We start from the raw sequence: 19,368 nt of genomic DNA, 5'->3' as shown, positions 1-19,368 counted from the left end.
CTACCAAATCTGAACAAAGCCCACTCTTTGGATTCTCACTCCGAGAATACTAAGGGTTCCAAGTGGTGGTGTTGTCCCCATCTTCTTCGTCTGTTCGTGTGGAGTTGTTTGTGGTAGACGATCGGTTGTTGCTGAACGATAGCTTGAAGTTCCAGCGAGAGTGAAAGCTTCCGTTCGTGGAGAGAGTGAGATTTCAAGTGAAGAGAGTCTTCAACTAGTAAGTTTACTCGTTCTCTTGTTTATTTATCTTTAAGCATGCCGGTAATTTAGTAGTTTGATGCATATCTGTATATGTGAGTGTAAATGTGGTAATTCTGTCACAATGCTTTTGGAAAGATCCACTTCCGCTCAGAGGTACTCTTGTATAAGAGTTTCTTCAGCCTTCACATCTCTTTCCGAATTAAGAAGATAACCAGGGGAGGAGTGTGACATCCTTCCTCACTTTTCTCTCAACACCACATAAATTTTAATCCACCACACAAATTTCACTTGACAGTCAAACTAGGGGTTGATCCTCCAAACGTAGATTAAATTGAAACCGATTTTCAGCCCCTTCAAATTTTTTCCATAATCTTCCCATCGCTCCTTTCTCAAACTAGCATCCAAACTATGAAGAAACATAGCCAATGAAGACCAACATGCGGAAGAAGATGGTGCTGCCATAATACCTTTCACATGCAACAAAACTTCAAGCTATTAAAGGTAATTCTCAGACTTTTCTCAATTTGAATTGAAATCCTCTCTCTCTCGTTTTCTAAAAATGAAGCTTAACAAATTACTTGTTGGAAATTGGAGGTGATACAAAAGAAGAAGGAGAACACGAGAGGTTTAAAGTGGTTCGGTCAGAGACCTATGTCCACTGCTGAATCTTTTGATTTCTTGAAGAGATTTGCAGCAATCACTCAAAAACAGAGAAGTTCTCACTAATCTCTTGCCTTTAGAATCAATTTATGTTCCTTTATATATTAGGAACTTACAAGAGAAGTTAAGAGAGATGTTGATTTCACAATTTTACGGTTTTTACCTAATACAAACTCTCGGGCGAGTTCGGGTGGTTTTCTTCTTGATATTGCTTGGAAAGGCTCGAGAGTGCTTGAAATGGTTCTATAGTGCTTAAATATGCTTGACACCCATAAAAATGTATTTTTCTTCTTTCTAATTAGAATATGAAAGGTGCGTTGTTTGGTTTTGTACAATGTGAAACTTCTCTTTCTTTAACATATTATGTCGTTTTCTTCCTAAATTCTTGAAAAGGATATGAAACTGGTTTAGATTTATGTGTAGACTTTGATGGCTTTTGTGAAATTTGTTCTTCCCCCAACTTTCTTTAAGAAGTGGTTCTGATCGTGCTTTTTTTTTTGGGGGGGGGGGGAGTGGGGTTGGTTCCTTGGAAATGAGATGATTGGAATGTTGATTTGGGTTGTAGAATTTGGATTTGAAGTTGGGAAGGATATTGCACGTTGTTAAGTTTTTTGAAGAATTTAGACAAGGCTTGGTTTGTGAGAGAAGTTATGTAGATTCTGTTTGTGAGGTGTTTCAGTAACCTTAAAGAAAATATTAGACAATACTAGACAATGTTTTGAAACTCTTCTATCATTTTATTTAATACTTTAAAGAAAAAAAAAGATTAAACCTTCAAACATTATTTTTTCATCTACATTTTAAAGTAGTTTTTGTGCAATTTGAGATCAAAACTCGTAGTGATGTTGAGCATATTGGGGAATGATAAAATGAAAAAATGGATAAGAGTTTGATTTTTGTTCCAGATTCTAAAACTTATAGAAAATAGCTTAATGCTTGTGGCTTGTGTCTATGGAATGGGATTAACAAATTGAATTATCGAAATTGGATTGAACATAATGTGATTAAATTGTATCTTGAGTTTGTAGTGGGTACAATGCAATTTTTTTGGAGTGCTTATGCTAATAAAATATGGGATTTAGATTGATGTCTCTAAGATCACTTTCAAAGATGAAAGAAGAAATCGAAATAACACAATTAGAGACTTCTAAGAATTCTAAAATGGAATCTACCGATACAATATTATAAAAGTTGAATGATAATAAGCTATCCCACTTACGGATGGAGTTTTATGAAACAGACTGGGTTAGCTTGAGATACATTATGGAGTTTGGTTCGAAACCCTCTCCTAAGAATTTACTCATTTCTTCTCGGTTTCTTCACAAGGAGCTTATTCCAATTTGGATTGCTAGTAGAGCTATTAAACTTGAGAATCTTCCTTATGGCCTTTACGTGAAACCTGCTGTTTTGAATGTTTTTATCTTTTACCTTCCTCTTTCGTTTTTGTTTCTCCTTATATATGCTTTGATTTTGTTGAATTGGTTGTGGGTTAGTTCTGAATTGTCGAATTTATGAGGATTTTTTGACCGAGGAATTAATAATCTGGTAATTGATGTAATTTTTCTGTTTCTGGCATGGAAGGTAAAAAAGAAAATGAAATATTTTGTGTCAATGAATTTCAAACAAACATAGCCCACGTGTTGTACTAAAGTTCTTCTCTCCCTAACTTTACCTTTTACAGAACATTAAAGGCAAAGAAGCAACATGCAAATCTTTACTTCATGAGAAAGAAAGAAATTGAAGAACGAGAGAGAGCAAGGGAAAAAGAAGATGATCACAAGCAAGGTTTAAGTGGTTCAGCAACTTGTGCTTACATCTATTGTGGAAAATTGGTAGCTTCTCCGTTTCATTCAATGATTCAAAATGAATCTTCACAGATCAATCATACAGTACAAGAGTCTCTCAAAGCAAGCTATTTAAAGGACCTTCTTTTATATAAGTCTTCTGTCTCAACAACTATTTATTTCTCTATTTGTTGATTGTTGGAATGCCTTGAATCTATTTGTTGGTGCTTTGAACAACCAAGTACGGAGTCTCGTTTACCGGTCAACGAGTCAGGTCCAGAGGCGGCATGCCTTGATGAGGGTTGGGGGCAACACCCCCGAAATCTATTCAGAATTTGTATTCAACATATTTATTTATTTGTAGTTATTTACGATTATGACCCTAGGATTTAGAGTAGTGCGCTATATAAACTCTCTAACCCTAGAGGTGCCGTTTATGATGTAATTTTCTGAAAACATTCTCTATAATACTGTTTTCTTTCTGCCCGTGAATGTAGCTAACACACTGTTAGTGAACCACGTATATCTGTGTGTCGATCTTCTCTATCTCTACGTTCCTTTTGTGTTCTTTAATTGTCGATTTCGTAACACTGATGTGGTTGAATATTCCCTTTTTATTTAAACATCCTAAGTACTTCTGGTGGTTAACTATTTCATGCTACTGCTTGTCTTTTTTTTTTTTTTGTTTAATTATTGTTTTTAAGAGTATGAATTTTTCTTGTATTTTTAATTTAAACTTTTAGTTTTGTCAAATTTGTCCCCATGTTTACTTTGTTTGGCTTGTTTGGCTAAAAGTAAAAGCAAAGTAATTAGAACATCATTTGAGTGGATTGAAAGTACCATTGTTTTATGTTTAATTTAAATTGACATTGGACTTCTATGAGTGAGAACATCAAATGTATTAGATCAATAGCCAAATGTTCTTTTTTTATTTATAGATTTGTTCAAACATGTATCACAAAGAAGAATAAGAAGAAGAAGTTGAACACAAGGATGTACGTGGTTTGGCTTAAAATGCCTACATAGGAAGGAGTAATTTCAATTATCAAGAACTACAAGAAGATGAGTTGCCTTTCTTACAGATTTTCTTTTTTGTGTTTTCTTGTTATTCAACAGTTTACAACTTATGTATATATAGACAATGAGCTGTAATAGTGTGTTTGAAAATTTTGTTTTAAGAGAGGTTATAGCCATTGAGATCAATTTCTTCATAGGAACTTTTCAAAATCCTGTCTCTCGCCATTCTCGAGATCGTTTGGGATGAGATAACTCTCCTACTTTTACTTTCAATATTTTACTCTTTTTGTTGAACATCTTTATAGGTCCAAAATTATCAATAACAATTGTGATTGAGGTTTGAATAGTAGGTTACGATTTATTCAAGTTGATTGGTTCCTTTAATTAAACCAAGTTTGGTAACTCCTTCTTTCCCTCAATGTGATTTTGGACTTAAAAGAATCAAACCCAGCTTGAGTATTTTCTAGCTCAAACTCTAGCCATCCTCGAGAAAGTTTAAGAATTAATGATTTTAAATCTTTGTTATCCGAAATCTGAAAAATGATTTCAAATTGTTTTACTTAGTTTGAAATGAAAAGATTCAAAATAAATGTATTAAATTTTTTTTTTTTTTTAGAATAGGAATGTATTTAAAATTTTGTATTTTGATGTAAAATTAATTAAAGAACAGTTCAAAAGTTACTAATATAGTTTTTAATTATGATTTGTTAATAAAAAAAAATAGAATAGGACAAGGTTAAATAAGTTTTTTTTTCCCTAAATCTTATGAAATCTTACAAAATTCTACTATTTTTTCCGATTTTTTTAAATGTAAAATCAAGATTTGAAATCACTTTCAAATTATATTAGATTTCAAATCATTTTCTTTTTTTGGAATTTATTGAAAATCCGTTATGATTTAACGCTCCCTTTAATAGCTACTATTTAAGACATCACTATTTTCATAAATGATTTTATAGTTAAACTTAGGAATATATCAAATATAATATTGTCGAAGATTATCACATTGTTTAATAAGTTGGATATTTTAACTTCCCTACCCTAAACTATTTTCATCTAAAAAGGACCCTAGTTTCCTAGTACTAAAATCTTAACAGAATGATATTAAACTAATTAGGAAGTAATGACAGTTCCAGGATTTTATGTAGAGGGGAAGAGGGACAGAAATTCATATAATTATAATTTTAGATAGATCAATATAATATTCAAATCATATAATGTCGTCAAAACGACTGACATAGTGGCAGATCCAGAATTTCATGCTAGGGGGCATAACTCTATATAAGGTTACAATTTTAGCTTATTAACGTCTAAATTTGTGTCACATATAGTTAATGATAAAAAATATATACAAGATCACTGACATCTCGGTTTGAGTGTCCAAATATGCTAGGGGCACGTTTTATTATATATTCAATATATCTAAATATTTTTATATTTAATAAAAAGCAATGTATATATATGTAAGTAGACACCACTTGGCACCTTTATAAATCCGCCTCTATTAGAAAGCGACCTTAAATTCCATATCATTTAAGTATATGTATGATAATTAAAGCTAACCAAGTATAATTTTTTAAATTACCACACACATGAGATGATATCTAAAAACCACACCAAAAAAAAAAATGTTTATATCAATTAAATAACAAGATTCAAAAGTTGAGTTGATCATCATTAAAAATGCAAATCAACAATTAGAGATCAAAGTTGGCTAAAAACAATGGTGAAAAGTTGGATGCTGCTGCTGTTGTTGCTGTTGAAGTGGCACAACAATGCTTGAACTAATCTCTTTATCTTGCTGCAGTCTCATCAATTTCTCAGGGCTTTGTAAATTATAAGTTGAAGAATTACTATAAGGACTTGAATCAATAATAGCACTTACATAGTTATCATGAAGGTAACTAAACAAATGGTTGCTATTAACTCCTCCATTGATAATCCCCATAATCCCATTCCCATTATTAATCAAATTTTCACTTGCATTATTATTGATATTGTTGTTGTTATTATTATTATTCCACCCTCCCAAACAAGGCATTATTGGTTTATAACCCAATTCCACTTGCCCTCCATTCATAATGCTTTGATTTTGAGTCAATAATTTACACACTTTTAGCTCTTCCAAAACCCTTTTGTATTCACCATAGGGCCCTAAAACGGGGTCGTTTTGCCTACAAACAGCTTCCCAAACCAAAGAATCCACAGCCTTTCTCTTGTCTTCTTCTCTTACATTTTTCACCATTTTGGTCACATTGCTCACTCCAAACACCTTGTGAACGGCTTGGAATTCCCTGTTCCGATTTGCGGGAAAGTACGGTGCTAGCGGGCACGTCTCGTGGCATTTCTTTCTTTGGTGTTTGCAGGCTGCACAAGCGGGTGTAACCTGCAAAACTCCGTTATTGTGCCTTTGCATCTTTAAGAGAATGAGAGAAAAATGAGAGTTTTGTATTTAGGTTGGTGAAAGAAACCTATGAATGTGCATGGAAAAAAGAATTAATGCATGGAGAGGAGGATTAATGAATTTATATTAGAAAGGGTTTGGAGTGTTCTTACAAGTTCTTTTTTCCCTTGATATATATGTCAAGTTGTTAATGGTTAATGGAAATTAAAAGGGAGTGTATGATTTTAATAATGAATAAAACAAGATAAGAAGGACAACCAATTGGTTTGTAAATGAAAAGATGCATGGCTATTGCTAGTTTATGATGGTGAAAAAACCAATGTCATTTTTTAAATAAAAAAATATTTAAATTAGGGTTTAGGTAGCTCATTGGAAGGATAAGAGTACTATCTTCATCTATATCATGTGGAATTAAATATAAAATATGTATCGTTGATAATGTGGTACGTATTTATCATGGGATTAAAGAAAGCTCAAATTCATTTGTCATATTTAAGAATAATATGATACAAAATTACTTATTGGAACTATAATTTTAGTAAATTTGACATTGTTATATTTGAAACATAATCAAGCAATGTTAAACTTTTTTCTTTCCAAGTAAAGTTTGAAGCTACCGACATCATTATTGCCAACAAAGCATAGTTCAACAGTAATTGACATAGGTAGACTCCTTCTTTCTTAAGGTCAAATGTTCAAATCCCTCATACCAAAATGACAACATTATAGACAACATATGCATGATAGTTTGAAACCAAATTGAATTTGGTCGGGGTTTCAAAATTTGGATTTGGCACTTGATAGTCTGATATTCTTGTGCAAACCAATCGTACTTAATTTTGTAGTTGCTTTGATTGAGCCACAAAAAAAAAAGATGCACTTTGTTAGATAAATAACGACCTATCAATTGATAATATAATGCAAGTATTAAATAAGGAGGATTCCGAAGGCAACTTAGCTATGAATGATGAAATACACCCTATTAATCTTTTTTTATCACCTTTTCCTTTACTAGCAAACCCATCTTTGAGTTTTCTTCTCTTCCATTCATTACAAAGTTGAAAGCATTTCTTAACTATTGAGGTAGGCTATGATCACATGATTAATTTTAACCTTTTTTCTTGAGTATTTGAAAAGAAAAAAAAAATTAGGTCGGACCAAGTAGATATAATTTATTGCTTTTACACATGGCAGCCACAAATAGATATTTAAAAATGAACCTATATATATAAACTTGGAATCAAGGACATGACTATAATTGCAGAATGATATACCAATTTAAAAACGCCCCATATTAAGATCTTATTTGGTAATTATTTAAATCCTGTTTGATAATTATTTAAGTTTTTTTTAAAAAAAAAAAATTTAAGCATATTTCATGTATATTTCTTAGAATGATTTACATCTTTCTCAATTACAATAGTTGAATTTTTAATTAAATTCTAAAAAAAAAAAACAATTTTTTGAAAGCTACTTTTCTTAGTTCTCAAAATTTAGCTTAGTCTTTTAAATTATTAGTGAAAAGTAGATAACAAATGAAGAAATTTAGAGGTGGAAGTAGTGTTCATAGATGTAATTTTCAAAAACAAAAACAAAGAACAAAATGGTTACCAAACGTGGCTTTGGTTTTTTGTTTCTGTTTTTTAAAATTAAATCTATAAATACTACTACCACCTCCAAGTTTCTTTCTTTGTTATCCACTTTTTACCAATAGTTTAAAAGACTAAGATAAATTTTGAAAATTAAAAAAAAAAGTAACTTTTGTATTTTTAGAATTTGATTAAGGATTCAACAACTGTATTTAAGAAAAATGGAAATCATTTAGAAAATCAACATTAATTTTTAAAAACTAAAAATAAAAAATAAAATGGTTATCAAACGGATCCAAATGATCAGAAATAACACTTTCATCATAATATCAAACTCAAATTAAATCACAACCGTTCAATGATTGTGATTCCTCTTTGGATTGATTCCCTCCCCCAAAAGCAGTGCTAAATGATTATCCACTTCTCAAATTTGATTGGTTTCAATCAAAAGAATTGCACAATAAAAATGATGGCATCAGCTGTAAATGTATGTCTCACAAAAGTTGCTTTAATAAAAATTCAAATTGGACCCAATTAACAAACTTTGTTGAATATTAATTAATGATTCTTTTCATATATATCGAACTCTCCACCAACACCCACCCCATCAACCCTACTCTCATTTCACATTAATTACCTATGATTTCCCTACAAATGATCATGGATCTAGATAAAAGATTGTTAATTAATTTTCATGTGATCTACATCTTCAATTTAGTTTGACATCGTTGTCACATTTAAGAATGTGTTTAAATTAAACACAATTGATCCTGTTCATCTTATAATATGAAACGAATGGATATTTAGTTGATATTAGATGACTAATTAATCACTATATAGTTTAAACACCAATTTTATAAAGATCATTCATATTTTAAATGCTAGTGACTAGTTGGTCAATCCATGGCACTTTGAGTTTTGATCGTTTAATAAATATTTTTTTAAAAAAAAATGTATATTCATGTAAAATTATATTAGTGGGGGAAGGTTTCATCTTTAAGGTATAATTTTTTTTAGAAATATTTAATTAATTTCACTATATATGTTCTTTTTTAAATAAAATTTGGATTGTGATTTCACTATATATATTTAATTTTGATTGTGCACACTTTTTTAAAAGGCAAAGAAAGAAAAATTATATTAAAAAATTCAATAAACTTTAATAAAAAAAAAATACATAAGCTAATGAGAAAATCTTTATAAAAATGTGGCTAGAATTTTGAAATTATTCGTGAAAAGCAAAGGATAAAAAAGGAAAAGGTAAAGAAATTTAAGTTTTAAAATTTGAAAACAATAACCAAATTGTTAGTTTTCAAAGGTTTTTTAATTTTATTTTTTGAAACATTAGTTTCCAAACTTTCAAAATTCAATTTACACATACTTTTTTGTTATTAAAAATAATTTATATATATATATATTGGATATGCTTACTGCTTTCTACCGTTAATTCAAAGAAATTTAGAATCTTAGTTAAACTTCCTTTAATTTTGAACAAACTAAAATCATATTCCTTTTCTGAATTAACGGATAAAGTAAATGAAAAGAGAAAAAAAAACAAGCAAACAATTTTATATGAACTTTTAAGCTAATCGCAATGAATAACATTTTTAGGGATAAAAACTAAGGCTTCATCTGATAACCATTTTGTTTTTTGTTTTTATTTTTGAAAATTAAACCTATAAACACTACTTTCTTCTCCAAATTTCTTGTTTTATTATCTATTTTTTTACCAATAATTTAAAAAACCAAGCCAAATTTTGAGAACTAAAAAAAGAGTATGCTTTCAAAAAGTTGTTTTTATTTTTTGGATTTGGCTAAGAATTCAATCATTACACTTAAGAAATATGTAAATCATTGTAATAAATGTGAATGAAATAGACTTAATTTAAAAAAAAAAAAACAAAAACAAAAATTTAAATGATTACCAAATGGGGTCTAAATTTGTAATAATATTTAAAAATTATTGCAAATATAACAAAGTCTATCAACGATAGATTTCTATTGCTGATAGACTCTTACTAGCCATGTCTATCACTAATAGACTCCTACCAGCGATATGGTCTATCATTAATAGACTTCTACCAACGATAGGGTCTACCACTGATAGACTATCTAAATTTTGCTATATTTGTAATTTTTTTTATATTATCCTGTATATGCTAATACTTCAGACTTGATTGTTATATTCGCAACTGTCCCACCTCTAATTATGATTAAATCTAGTTATAAATGTAGCAATCAGACTCAAAGTATTAGCAAATATATAACACAATGCAAAAGAATTTGCAGAAATAGTAAAATATATATAGATGCAATTCTTGAATCTTATTAGTAATAGATTCTATCGCTGATAATAGACTATATGGCTAATTAGAGTCTATCAACAATAGAATCTCACGGATAGATTTTACTATATTTACAACTCTTTAAAAAAATTGCTATACATTTAATTATTAGCCATAAAAAAAAACTGTCTATTACAGTTTCCTTAATATTATTATATCATAATCAAATGGACTATACTCCTGTATATATTTAAATCACAATTAATAGAAACCCAGCTGCCCGACAAATAAAATCTCACATAAGAGTACAATATGGCCTTAGAATAAATTGATTAAAATACCATCTTTAGCCATGTACTTTGGATTTTCACTCTACTTTGTCCTTGTACGATTAATAATCTAAATTAGAGTTTATTTAAATTGAATAGGAAAAAATGTTTTTTTATAATGTCATTTCATTTAGACACTTTTTATAAGAACTATTTAAAATAAAGCACTCGTATGTATAGTTATATTTTCTTAAAAGTATTTTTATACACACATTTGTTTGGTTTGCTATATACTAAAAATATTTTTATTCATGTCAAGTTTCTATAAATGACGTCTATAAATGACGATTATTAAACACTTTAAACCGATAATTTCAAATTTATATTTCAAAATGCTTTCCTTAGTCGAGGCTTTTAGCATGTGATCGATCTAATTCATTATTAGAGTAAAGACTTAGTCATTGGAGATAATCGATGTAGTTGATCGACGAAGTTGCTAGCTAGAGCTGGACGTTGAAGTTGGTTACCAAAGGTCGTCGTTGGTCAATAGAGTTGATCGTTGAAGGTGATTGCACAAAGATGATCGCCTAGTCTCCATAGTAGGTCACTTGTGGTGATTGTTAGAAGTGGTCATTGGAGTTGGCCGTCAATGGTAGTCATTGGATGTAGTCAAGTTGGTCACTCATGAAGATCATCAAAGGTGGTTGATAGAGTTTGTCGTGTGAGTTGGTTGTCGGAGTTAGTCGTCAAAGTTAATCGCCTATGGTGGCAGTTAAAGTTTGTTAAGGTGGCCAACCGAGGGCGATTGTAGCCTGTGACAACTATGGTGGAAGTGAGATAGAGGACTAGAGAGGATATTTTTGTAATTTTATGTATGATACAAATTAGGGAGATATTAACCATTAAATACTCAATGGTAATAATGTAACATTTTGAAACCTAGAAATTAAAGTCAAAATTTGGAAGGAAAAATGTAACATTTTGAAATCCAGATCCAAATTAAAATTATACTATAAACCTAATAACAAAAAGATATTTTTTTTTCAAAAATTATTTTGAAAACGTTTATCTTGAGAAGTCCAACCACCATTTTCTAAACTGTAACCAACACATGAACACAATATATGATAACTCTACTATATAACTCTACTTTGAACTTGTAACCAACCATTACTAAAAGCATTCAAATTTCAAATTTGTTATTGAGAATTATATAGCTACAATATTAAATAAGTTTTTTTTTTTTTTTTTTGACATATCTTATATTTAAATAGAGTTTTTACAAATAAAAATAAACCTTGTCAACTTAAGAATAGTTCAACTGATTTAAACATTATATCCTCGATAACCAAAAATTCATTGCTGAAAATCCTAATAAAAAAAGAGATAAAAGATAAATACGTAGGTTTTGTGTGATTAAGGAAATACATTGCGGTCTTAATTCTCATCATATTAATCTCTCCCTTGTCTAACACTTAACCAACTAACACCATCACCCAACGCCCTCAATTCGGCTGTATTCCTTTTTGGGTTTTTGGCCGTCCGCTTAAAGAAACAGAAAGCTTTTGGTGGCAATCAATGGTAAAGCCCTAAAAAAACACACACCCACAACCCAAAAGTGGAACCCAGATTCGAAGTTTGTTCAGATTATTAAATGCCCTTCTTCACCCCCTCCATTTCTATTCAAATTTCAAACCCAAATTCCCACTTCTTCTTCTTCTTCTTCAACCTTTTTCTATCTGCCTCTACTCTCAATGGAGACTGAGAAACGAAATTCAGAGAAGTGGGTAATTTTCTGAGCTGAGAGATTGTTGCAGTTGTAATTAGTGAAGGCGTAAAGACAATACTCAAAAGGGGTTTTCGAAATGAGTACGGCTCGATTCATCAAGTGTGTTACTGTTGGAGATGGGGCTGTGGGGAAGACTTGCATGCTCATCTCCTACACTAGCAACACTTTCCCAACTGTAAGTTTCACCTCTCGTTTATCTTCTCCATTCTTAGTGTCATATGGAAGCTTATAGCTGATTTGCCCTCTTTCATTTGCTGGGAATTATTGTAGGACTATGTGCCGACAGTTTTTGATAATTTCAGTGCTAATGTGGTGGTGGATGGTAGCACCGTCAACTTGGGGCTTTGGGACACTGCTGGTCAGAAACTTTACTTTGTATCCACTTTTGAATTTGGGTTTCTGTTTGTGAGGATTGTGTTTGACTTAGCATTGGCGATTTGGGAACAAGTACTGATACAGTTAAATTTATTGTAACCCATTAGCTTAAGTTTTGAGTTCAGGGGTGATTTAATGAACTTCAGTTAATGGAAATTTAGGTTGATTGGTTAATGAGTAAAATGAGTGAAGTCATGTTTAAACCAAGAAAATGAAGCCCTTCATTTTTGGGGTTATTTGGTAAATGCAGGACAGGAAGATTACAATAGGCTGAGACCTTTGAGTTATAGAGGTGCAGATGTGTTTCTGTTGGCCTTTTCTCTAATCAGCAAAGCTAGCTATGAAAATATCTCCAAGAAGGTTGTTTATCATTTGCTCTTGTTTAAGTAATCAAGTATAGTTTCTTGCTATTAGAATTACAGGCTTCTTATTTGATATCTCAATTCACAGTGGATCCCTGAGTTGCGGCATTATGCCCCGACTGTGCCGATTGTTCTTGTCGGAACCAAACTTGGTAATGAGAATTATGTTGAACTTCAAACACATCATGGAGAAAAGAGAAAATTTGATAGAAGAAATTGATGGGTCATTCGATATATAAATTAGTTCTTTGTTTGCAGATTTAAGGGACGACAAGCAATTTCTGACTAGCCATCCCGGTGCTGTACCGATCACAACAGCGCAGGTACTGCTTTTAAAATGAACCACATCTAGTAGTTGTTTTCAAGTTCATGAATCTGATGGGGAGAAAGTTCTTGATGGCCTTATTTGACAGGGTGAAGAGCTGAAGAAATCAATTGGAGCTGCTGTTTACATAGAGTGCAGCTCCAAAACTCAGCAGGTAATTCAAACCAAATATATCTTACAAAAAAGAGCAATGAAAAAAAAATCTTTGATCTTGAAGATGTGTCATTTAACAATCATCTGATGGTGTACACACAAGTAAATGATATAATATCTAGGCTTCAGTTCAACTTTAAGATTTAGGCTCTGCAAGTAACCAAAACAGAGTTGGCTGATGCTATGCTACTAACTCAAATCAAGTTGTGGAAAGTTTAACCGTGTCCTGAACCCCATCCTAACAGTTTTGATCAACTGATCTAATTTGCAGAATGTCAAGGCTGTGTTTGATGCTGCCATCAAGGTTGTTCTACAGCCACCGAAACTGAAGAGAAAGCGACGAAAGGCCAGAACATGTGTGTTTCTTTGAGTTGGATTTCATGTCATGCTGTTTTCTCTTGAGGCAAACTTGGCCTCCTCTTCCAAATACTGATGCTCATTGTGCTTGCTTTTTATATTAATCTTCTTGTTTAATATGAAAGAGCTGATGTTTTTATGCTTTCAAAGAATATATATATATATATATATACACACACATGAAGTGTTCATTGAGAGAGATTTTTTTTTTACTTCTGGCCATGGGAACAGAGAACCTCTACACTTGAAAACACACTTGTTCCAAGGAAAAATGAAATATGCCATGGATTACGTTAAAAATTTGAAAGTTTATGATTAATTAATCAATATTTGATTTTGGAAATTGTAATAATTTCTCATATTGATGAAGAAAATTATGGGTAGTTTTCAAACTTCAAAAGAAAAGAAAAGAAAGAAAACAAAGGAACATGACAATTGATTCTGAGTAACTAGTAAGGGATAGAAATAAAATATTTTTTTTCTTTTTGGTTAAATTACAAGTTTAATCTTTAGTTTTGTGTTGATTTGATCCTTTTATTTGGTCTTTGAACTTTTAAAAGTATCTAATAAGTTTTTGAACTTTCAATTTTGTGTCTAATATGTTGTATTTAAACCTTAAAAATGTCTTATACATTCATTAACTTTCAATTTAGTGGCTAATAGGTCTTTTACCATATTCAAAATTTGTAATAATCAATTGATCAATTAGATATAAAAGTCTATTTTTTGTCCAATAAGATTTTAAACTTTCAATTTTGAATCTAGTAGATCAATAGTTTTTTTTTTTAAAAAAAAAATGAATAGGTCGAGAGCCTATTAAATATAGAATTGAAAATTTAAAGATCTATAATATTCAAATTTAAAAAGATTTAATAGTATATATATATATAGTTTTTGAAGTTTAAATACTTATTAAATACATAATTGAACGTTTAAAGAGTTATTAGACACTTGAAAATTTAGAGTTGAATTAGAATCACGCATATACTTTAAAATTTAGAGATATAACGTGTTTACTTTTGTCCCTCTTAAAACTTTTGAATTTTAATAATTCAACCAGTTCAATTCAATATTAGTCATATCTATGCTGACGTTTTCTACTTTCAATTTGAAATAAAACTACAAACAAATCTAGAAACGTTTCAACTTAATTGATAAGGATAACAATCTTGGCTGATAATATATATATATAAAAATAAATAAATAAATAAAGATATTAGTGAAACAGTTTTTTTTCTCTCTTGAAGAAAAATATTAGTGAAAAAGTTGAATTAAAAGTAGCGAGGGGCAACAATGGTAGGTAAAATGGGCAGTTACAAGAATAGTTAAAAAAAAAAAATCATAAATTTACCCATTTAGTTAGGAAATCTGCTTTTTATATATATATATATATATATATATATATATAAAAGCAGATTTTCATTTTTATTATTCCAAATTACCCTTATTAGTATACCAGCATGTATATCGTAGTATATCCGATATACTTTATATTTGGTATATCGACCATATGATATATTTTATCTTTGGTATATCAATTGACTAGTATACCAAAGATAAACTATATAAGATATTTATCAGTCAAGAAGTGTTTGTTCATTTACTATTATTTGTTTGATTTAATATTGTTTTTCTAATACATTGTAATTAATTTATAATGGTTCAATCTGTTATGTTAGTAACTATTTTGAATGAATGTTCATATTGAACGTTACACCTGAAATTGAATTTTGAACATGTGTCAATATGTAATGAATATACTTGAACAAATGTATCTTTAAGAAGTAATAATATACTAATGATATACCAATGTTTTATACTAGAAATAAATTATGGGTTACTGTTGACATAAAGTAATACACCAATAGTATACTTAAAATTTTATTTAGAAGAAATGTTGTTATACTACTGATACGCTAATGATATACTTGGAATTAGTTTTTTTTTTTTTTCCTTTTTTAAACATTGATATAATGTTGATAAACTAATTTATACTTTAGATGAATTTTGAATAAGTACCTTACTATAATACTAATGCATTAATAATATATATACTTGAAATTGAATTTTGAATGAGTATTGATATATTACTGATACACCAATATAATAAATAAAATAGATTTAGGTCATGAGTGATATACTAAAAATGTATATGAAATGAATTCAATGACTACTGATATATTATTTATACATCAATGTTACAATTTAAATAAAATTTGAATGAGTGTTGATAAATTATTGATACACTAAACACTTAGTATTGCATTTTCAACTTATTATGATACAACATTGAAAGATTAATAATCTACTTGCAATTTATTTTGAATTAGTACTAATATACAATTGAAATACCAATGTGAAATCTTAAATATCATTCTAAATGATGTACTTCATATTTGGTATATCAACAACATCATTGATATTATTTTCTTTCTAAATTAGGTATATCAATCAATTAATATATGACATACAAAATATATGTTATACAATTGATATATCAAATTAAATATAACTCATATATTATTAAAATTATATTAAAAATTTGAAAATAATACATATCCACAATATAATTTATATTTGATATATCACTTGACAAATTAATGCATATAACATACATATATCATCAACATCAAAATTGAACTAATAGAATGAACATAAATCTATATCAACACAAAAAAAAGATAAAAATAAAATTTACCATAATCAAACAAACAACTTTGACCATAACACAATTAAAGTCATGTTATATCACTTGTATAAATGACATTCTTTAAATAAAGTATATCAATAGATTGATATACCAAATATAATGTATATCAATTGATTGATATACCAAAATATAAAGTATATGAGATACACCTATTGATACATATATGAAGGTAAAATTGTAAAAATTAGAAATTCGGGAATCTGTTTAATTATTTTGCTATATTTGTAATTTTAAAAAACCATTGTTATATTTACAAATACCCTTATGTTTTTTTTATTATCTATTGAAATTTCCTAAAAAATGATAAAGATTAATGTTTATCTATTAAAATAGTGATTTATAAATAAAGAGTAGATGAATGAAAATTCAAATACTAGAATCATAGTCCAACAATTATAAAGCATAAGATTAAATCATTGACATTTAAAATAATAATTTATATTTTTATCCGTTAATTATGTTCATACTGTCTCCATTATTAATTAATTAAACAACATCTTGGCATGCTAACATCGTTTTCATATGCATTTTTATTGCATTGCTTTCTTTTTGTTCATGAATTTTTTTTATTTTATAGTTTGGTAATAAAAATTGATTTAATATACCAAATTGAACCATCGAGAGAAAAAAAAAAAAATAAAGGTTTAAGGTACCAAATAGATTGATGGTCAAAGTTGACCTTGTCCAAATGGAAATAAATCACAATTACAAGTTGCAAGGAATATCCATTCAACTTTAGTCGAGATTTGATTTTTCAAAATAAATATATTAAAATTGAATTAAAAAAAATCGTGTCAAAATTTAAGTATTTTCCAACGGTCGCCGTTCACATTCTTATTGCGCAGACTCGACCCATTCTTTGTAAACCAAATTACGCCATTCAAATGCATTACAATTCCATGGATATTTGGACAACTTTCTGCAATTTATTATTATTTTTTAATAATACGTGTCGATGCGGATGAAGATTCGATATCCTCAAACCTCTTAATAAAGTTGTAGGATCATGCAGATTAATACATGAAATCAGTTGAAATGTTCGTAAGTTAACCTGAATACGAATATATATAATAAAGTTGTAGGGTCATGCAGGTTAATACATGAAATTAGTTGAGGTGTTCGTAAGTTAACCTGAATACGAATATATATACTAAAGTTGTAGGGTCATGTAGGTTAATCCATGAAATTAGTTGAGGTATTCGTAAGTTAACCTGAATACTATATATATATATATATATATATATATCTTAATTAGTTGAATTATATTCAAGTAGACAATATTAGATTATTTCAACTATTAATGTTAACCATAAATAGTTGAGAATGGTAATAAATGAAAGGGACAATTGCAAATATAGACATTAAACCCAAAGTATTAGTAGATATAATATAATGTAAAAAAAAATTACAAATATGGTCAAATTTAAATAGTCTATTAGTGATAGACCATATTATTGGTAGGAGTCTATCAGTGATAGACCATATCACTGGTAAGAGTCTATCAATGATAGAAGTCTATCGTTGATAGACTTGTCTATATTTATAATTTTTTTAAAATGATGTTATACATTTGATTATTATTCCTAAAAATACTACTAATTACAATTACCCTAAATGAAAGCTAGTTAAGCAATTAAAACATTTACGCATTGATTTGCATATTTCATTAGTCATGCTAATGTTTGTTACATTAAAAAAAATTATAATTTTTATTTTCAGTTGCTTTTTTCTTTTATATTATGTTTTAGAATTAAATTTAGAAATTTGAATAATTGAAACATATGAAGAAAAATAAGGTCATATATAAGGTTTAGAATTATATAGTTTGGTAAGATTACATTGACGTTAACTCACTCTGATGAAAACATATATATAGAGTTTGCTTATTTCATTACTTCCAGCATTTTCATAGAAAATAAAATACTTTTAACATTTTGATTCTTATATTTGTTGAGCATCCCTATATATACATATATTACAAAATTAATTTATGTCTTCCATGTTAAAACCCAATTTAATGTTAATTCTTTCTCCTGTGCAGCTCATTAAGTGCCTATTTATCCGAGCGATAATAGTTCAATTGACATCTAATATGTGATAGTAATCAAGAGATTTGTAGTTTGAATTTTACCACATTCGACTTTATTGTATTAAGAAAAAGATTTATTTGGTAGACAATCTAAAAATAAAAATTTTAAAATAAGCTTTTCAAAGGTAACGTAGTTGTATTTCATGTTTTAAGATATATGTTTGGTAGCATATAAAAAAATCGAATTTTAATTTAGACAATTATTTTAATATATTTGATATTATATTTATAAACCATAAAACTAACTATAATTAACATATTACATATTAGGTCAAATATAAACTATTATGTGTTAATTTATAAAGAAGTTTTATGTTAAATTTTTTTTTTTGAATTATTGTTTTATATATTTTATAATATCTTACCTAATATATATTTTAATAATTAAAAAAATATCTCAGAGTTTATAACATGGAGTACTTTATTTCTACCCTTTTTAAAAAATAAAATTCTATATTTTAAAATTTAAAATTTAAAAATTTGGAAATTGAAAACATAAAAAATTATTGTTAGAATCTGTACTGTCCGAATACATAAACCTAGAATAACTTAAAAAATCATAATCTAAATTGTCTTCTAAATACATATTTGCTAAATCATATAATCTACACTGCAAGCCAAATGCTTACATTTCATCTTAAATTGGTACTAATTAAAAAGTACACCTAAATCAAACACTTTTTTTTTTTTTTTGAAACCATCGTAAATCAATTCTTAGAAGTTCAAACATTTATGAGAATAAAAGACAAATTTTAGAAATTACGTGAAAGTTAGAAAAACTTAGTTTAAAGATAATTGACATGACTTTCTTCTTTAGATGATGAAGATTCGATCTCCGTTATTAAATTAAAAAAAAAAGCAAGAAACAATTTCTGAAGGGAGGAAAAAATAAAAATAAAAAAGGTCGGGTTATTATAAATGTAATATATTATAATATATTATTTAGTGTTGATATCCATAACCTACATATGTTATTAAATTTGTGTTGATATCCACAAA

The 19,368-nt window shown here is 28.7% G+C and overlaps 2 protein-coding genes and 1 long non-coding RNA gene across 3 annotated transcripts; 2 read left to right on the top strand and 1 right to left on the bottom strand.

The window, feature by feature from the left end:
* Positions 1-446: 446 nt before the first annotated feature.
* On the top strand, positions 447-3,168 carry LOC120088738 (uncharacterized). The gene is made up of 3 exons (XR_005485016.2): positions 447-702; positions 796-916; positions 2,543-3,168. It is a non-coding gene; the product is annotated as an uncharacterized LOC120088738 (long non-coding RNA).
* Positions 3,169-5,376: 2,208 nt separating this feature from the next.
* Positions 5,377-6,078, bottom strand: LBD2 (LOB domain-containing protein 2). Its single transcript, XM_039045050.2, has one exon. The coding sequence runs from the start codon at positions 6,076-6,078 to the stop codon at positions 5,377-5,379; it is 702 nt and encodes a 233-aa protein (XP_038900978.2).
* Positions 6,079-11,627: 5,549 nt separating this feature from the next.
* Positions 11,628-13,769, top strand: LOC120088498 (rac-like GTP-binding protein RAC2). Its single transcript, XM_039045846.2, has 7 exons — positions 11,628-12,173; positions 12,269-12,356; positions 12,624-12,733; positions 12,824-12,887; positions 12,994-13,058; positions 13,149-13,214; positions 13,485-13,769. The coding sequence occupies exons 1-7, from the start codon at positions 12,075-12,077 to the stop codon at positions 13,581-13,583; spliced, it is 591 nt and encodes a 196-aa protein (XP_038901774.1). The 5' UTR covers positions 11,628-12,074; the 3' UTR covers positions 13,584-13,769.
* The last annotated feature ends 5,599 nt before the right edge of the window (positions 13,770-19,368 follow it).

The sequence above is a fragment of the Benincasa hispida genome, chromosome 10 (assembly GCF_027475165.1).
Source record: "Benincasa hispida cultivar pf3 chromosome 10, pf3_genome.v1.1, whole genome shotgun sequence".
NCBI lineage: Eukaryota > Viridiplantae > Streptophyta > Magnoliopsida > Cucurbitales > Cucurbitaceae > Benincasa > Benincasa hispida.
This window is presented reverse-complemented; position numbering and strand designations above follow the sequence as displayed.

Coding starts and splice junctions, on each gene's coding strand:
- LBD2 (XM_039045050.2), bottom strand. CDS start 6,078: ATGCAAAGGCACAATAACGGAGTTTTGCAGGTTACACCCGCTTGTGCA.
- LOC120088498 (XM_039045846.2), top strand. CDS start 12,075: ATGAGTACGGCTCGATTCATCAAGTGTGTTACTGTTGGAGATGGGGCT. Junction 12,174..12,268: donor CTAGCAACACTTTCCCAACT/GTAAGTTTCACC, acceptor GAATTATTGTAG/GACTATGTGCCGACAGTTTT. Junction 13,059..13,148: donor TACCGATCACAACAGCGCAG/GTACTGCTTTTA, acceptor CTTATTTGACAG/GGTGAAGAGCTGAAGAAATC.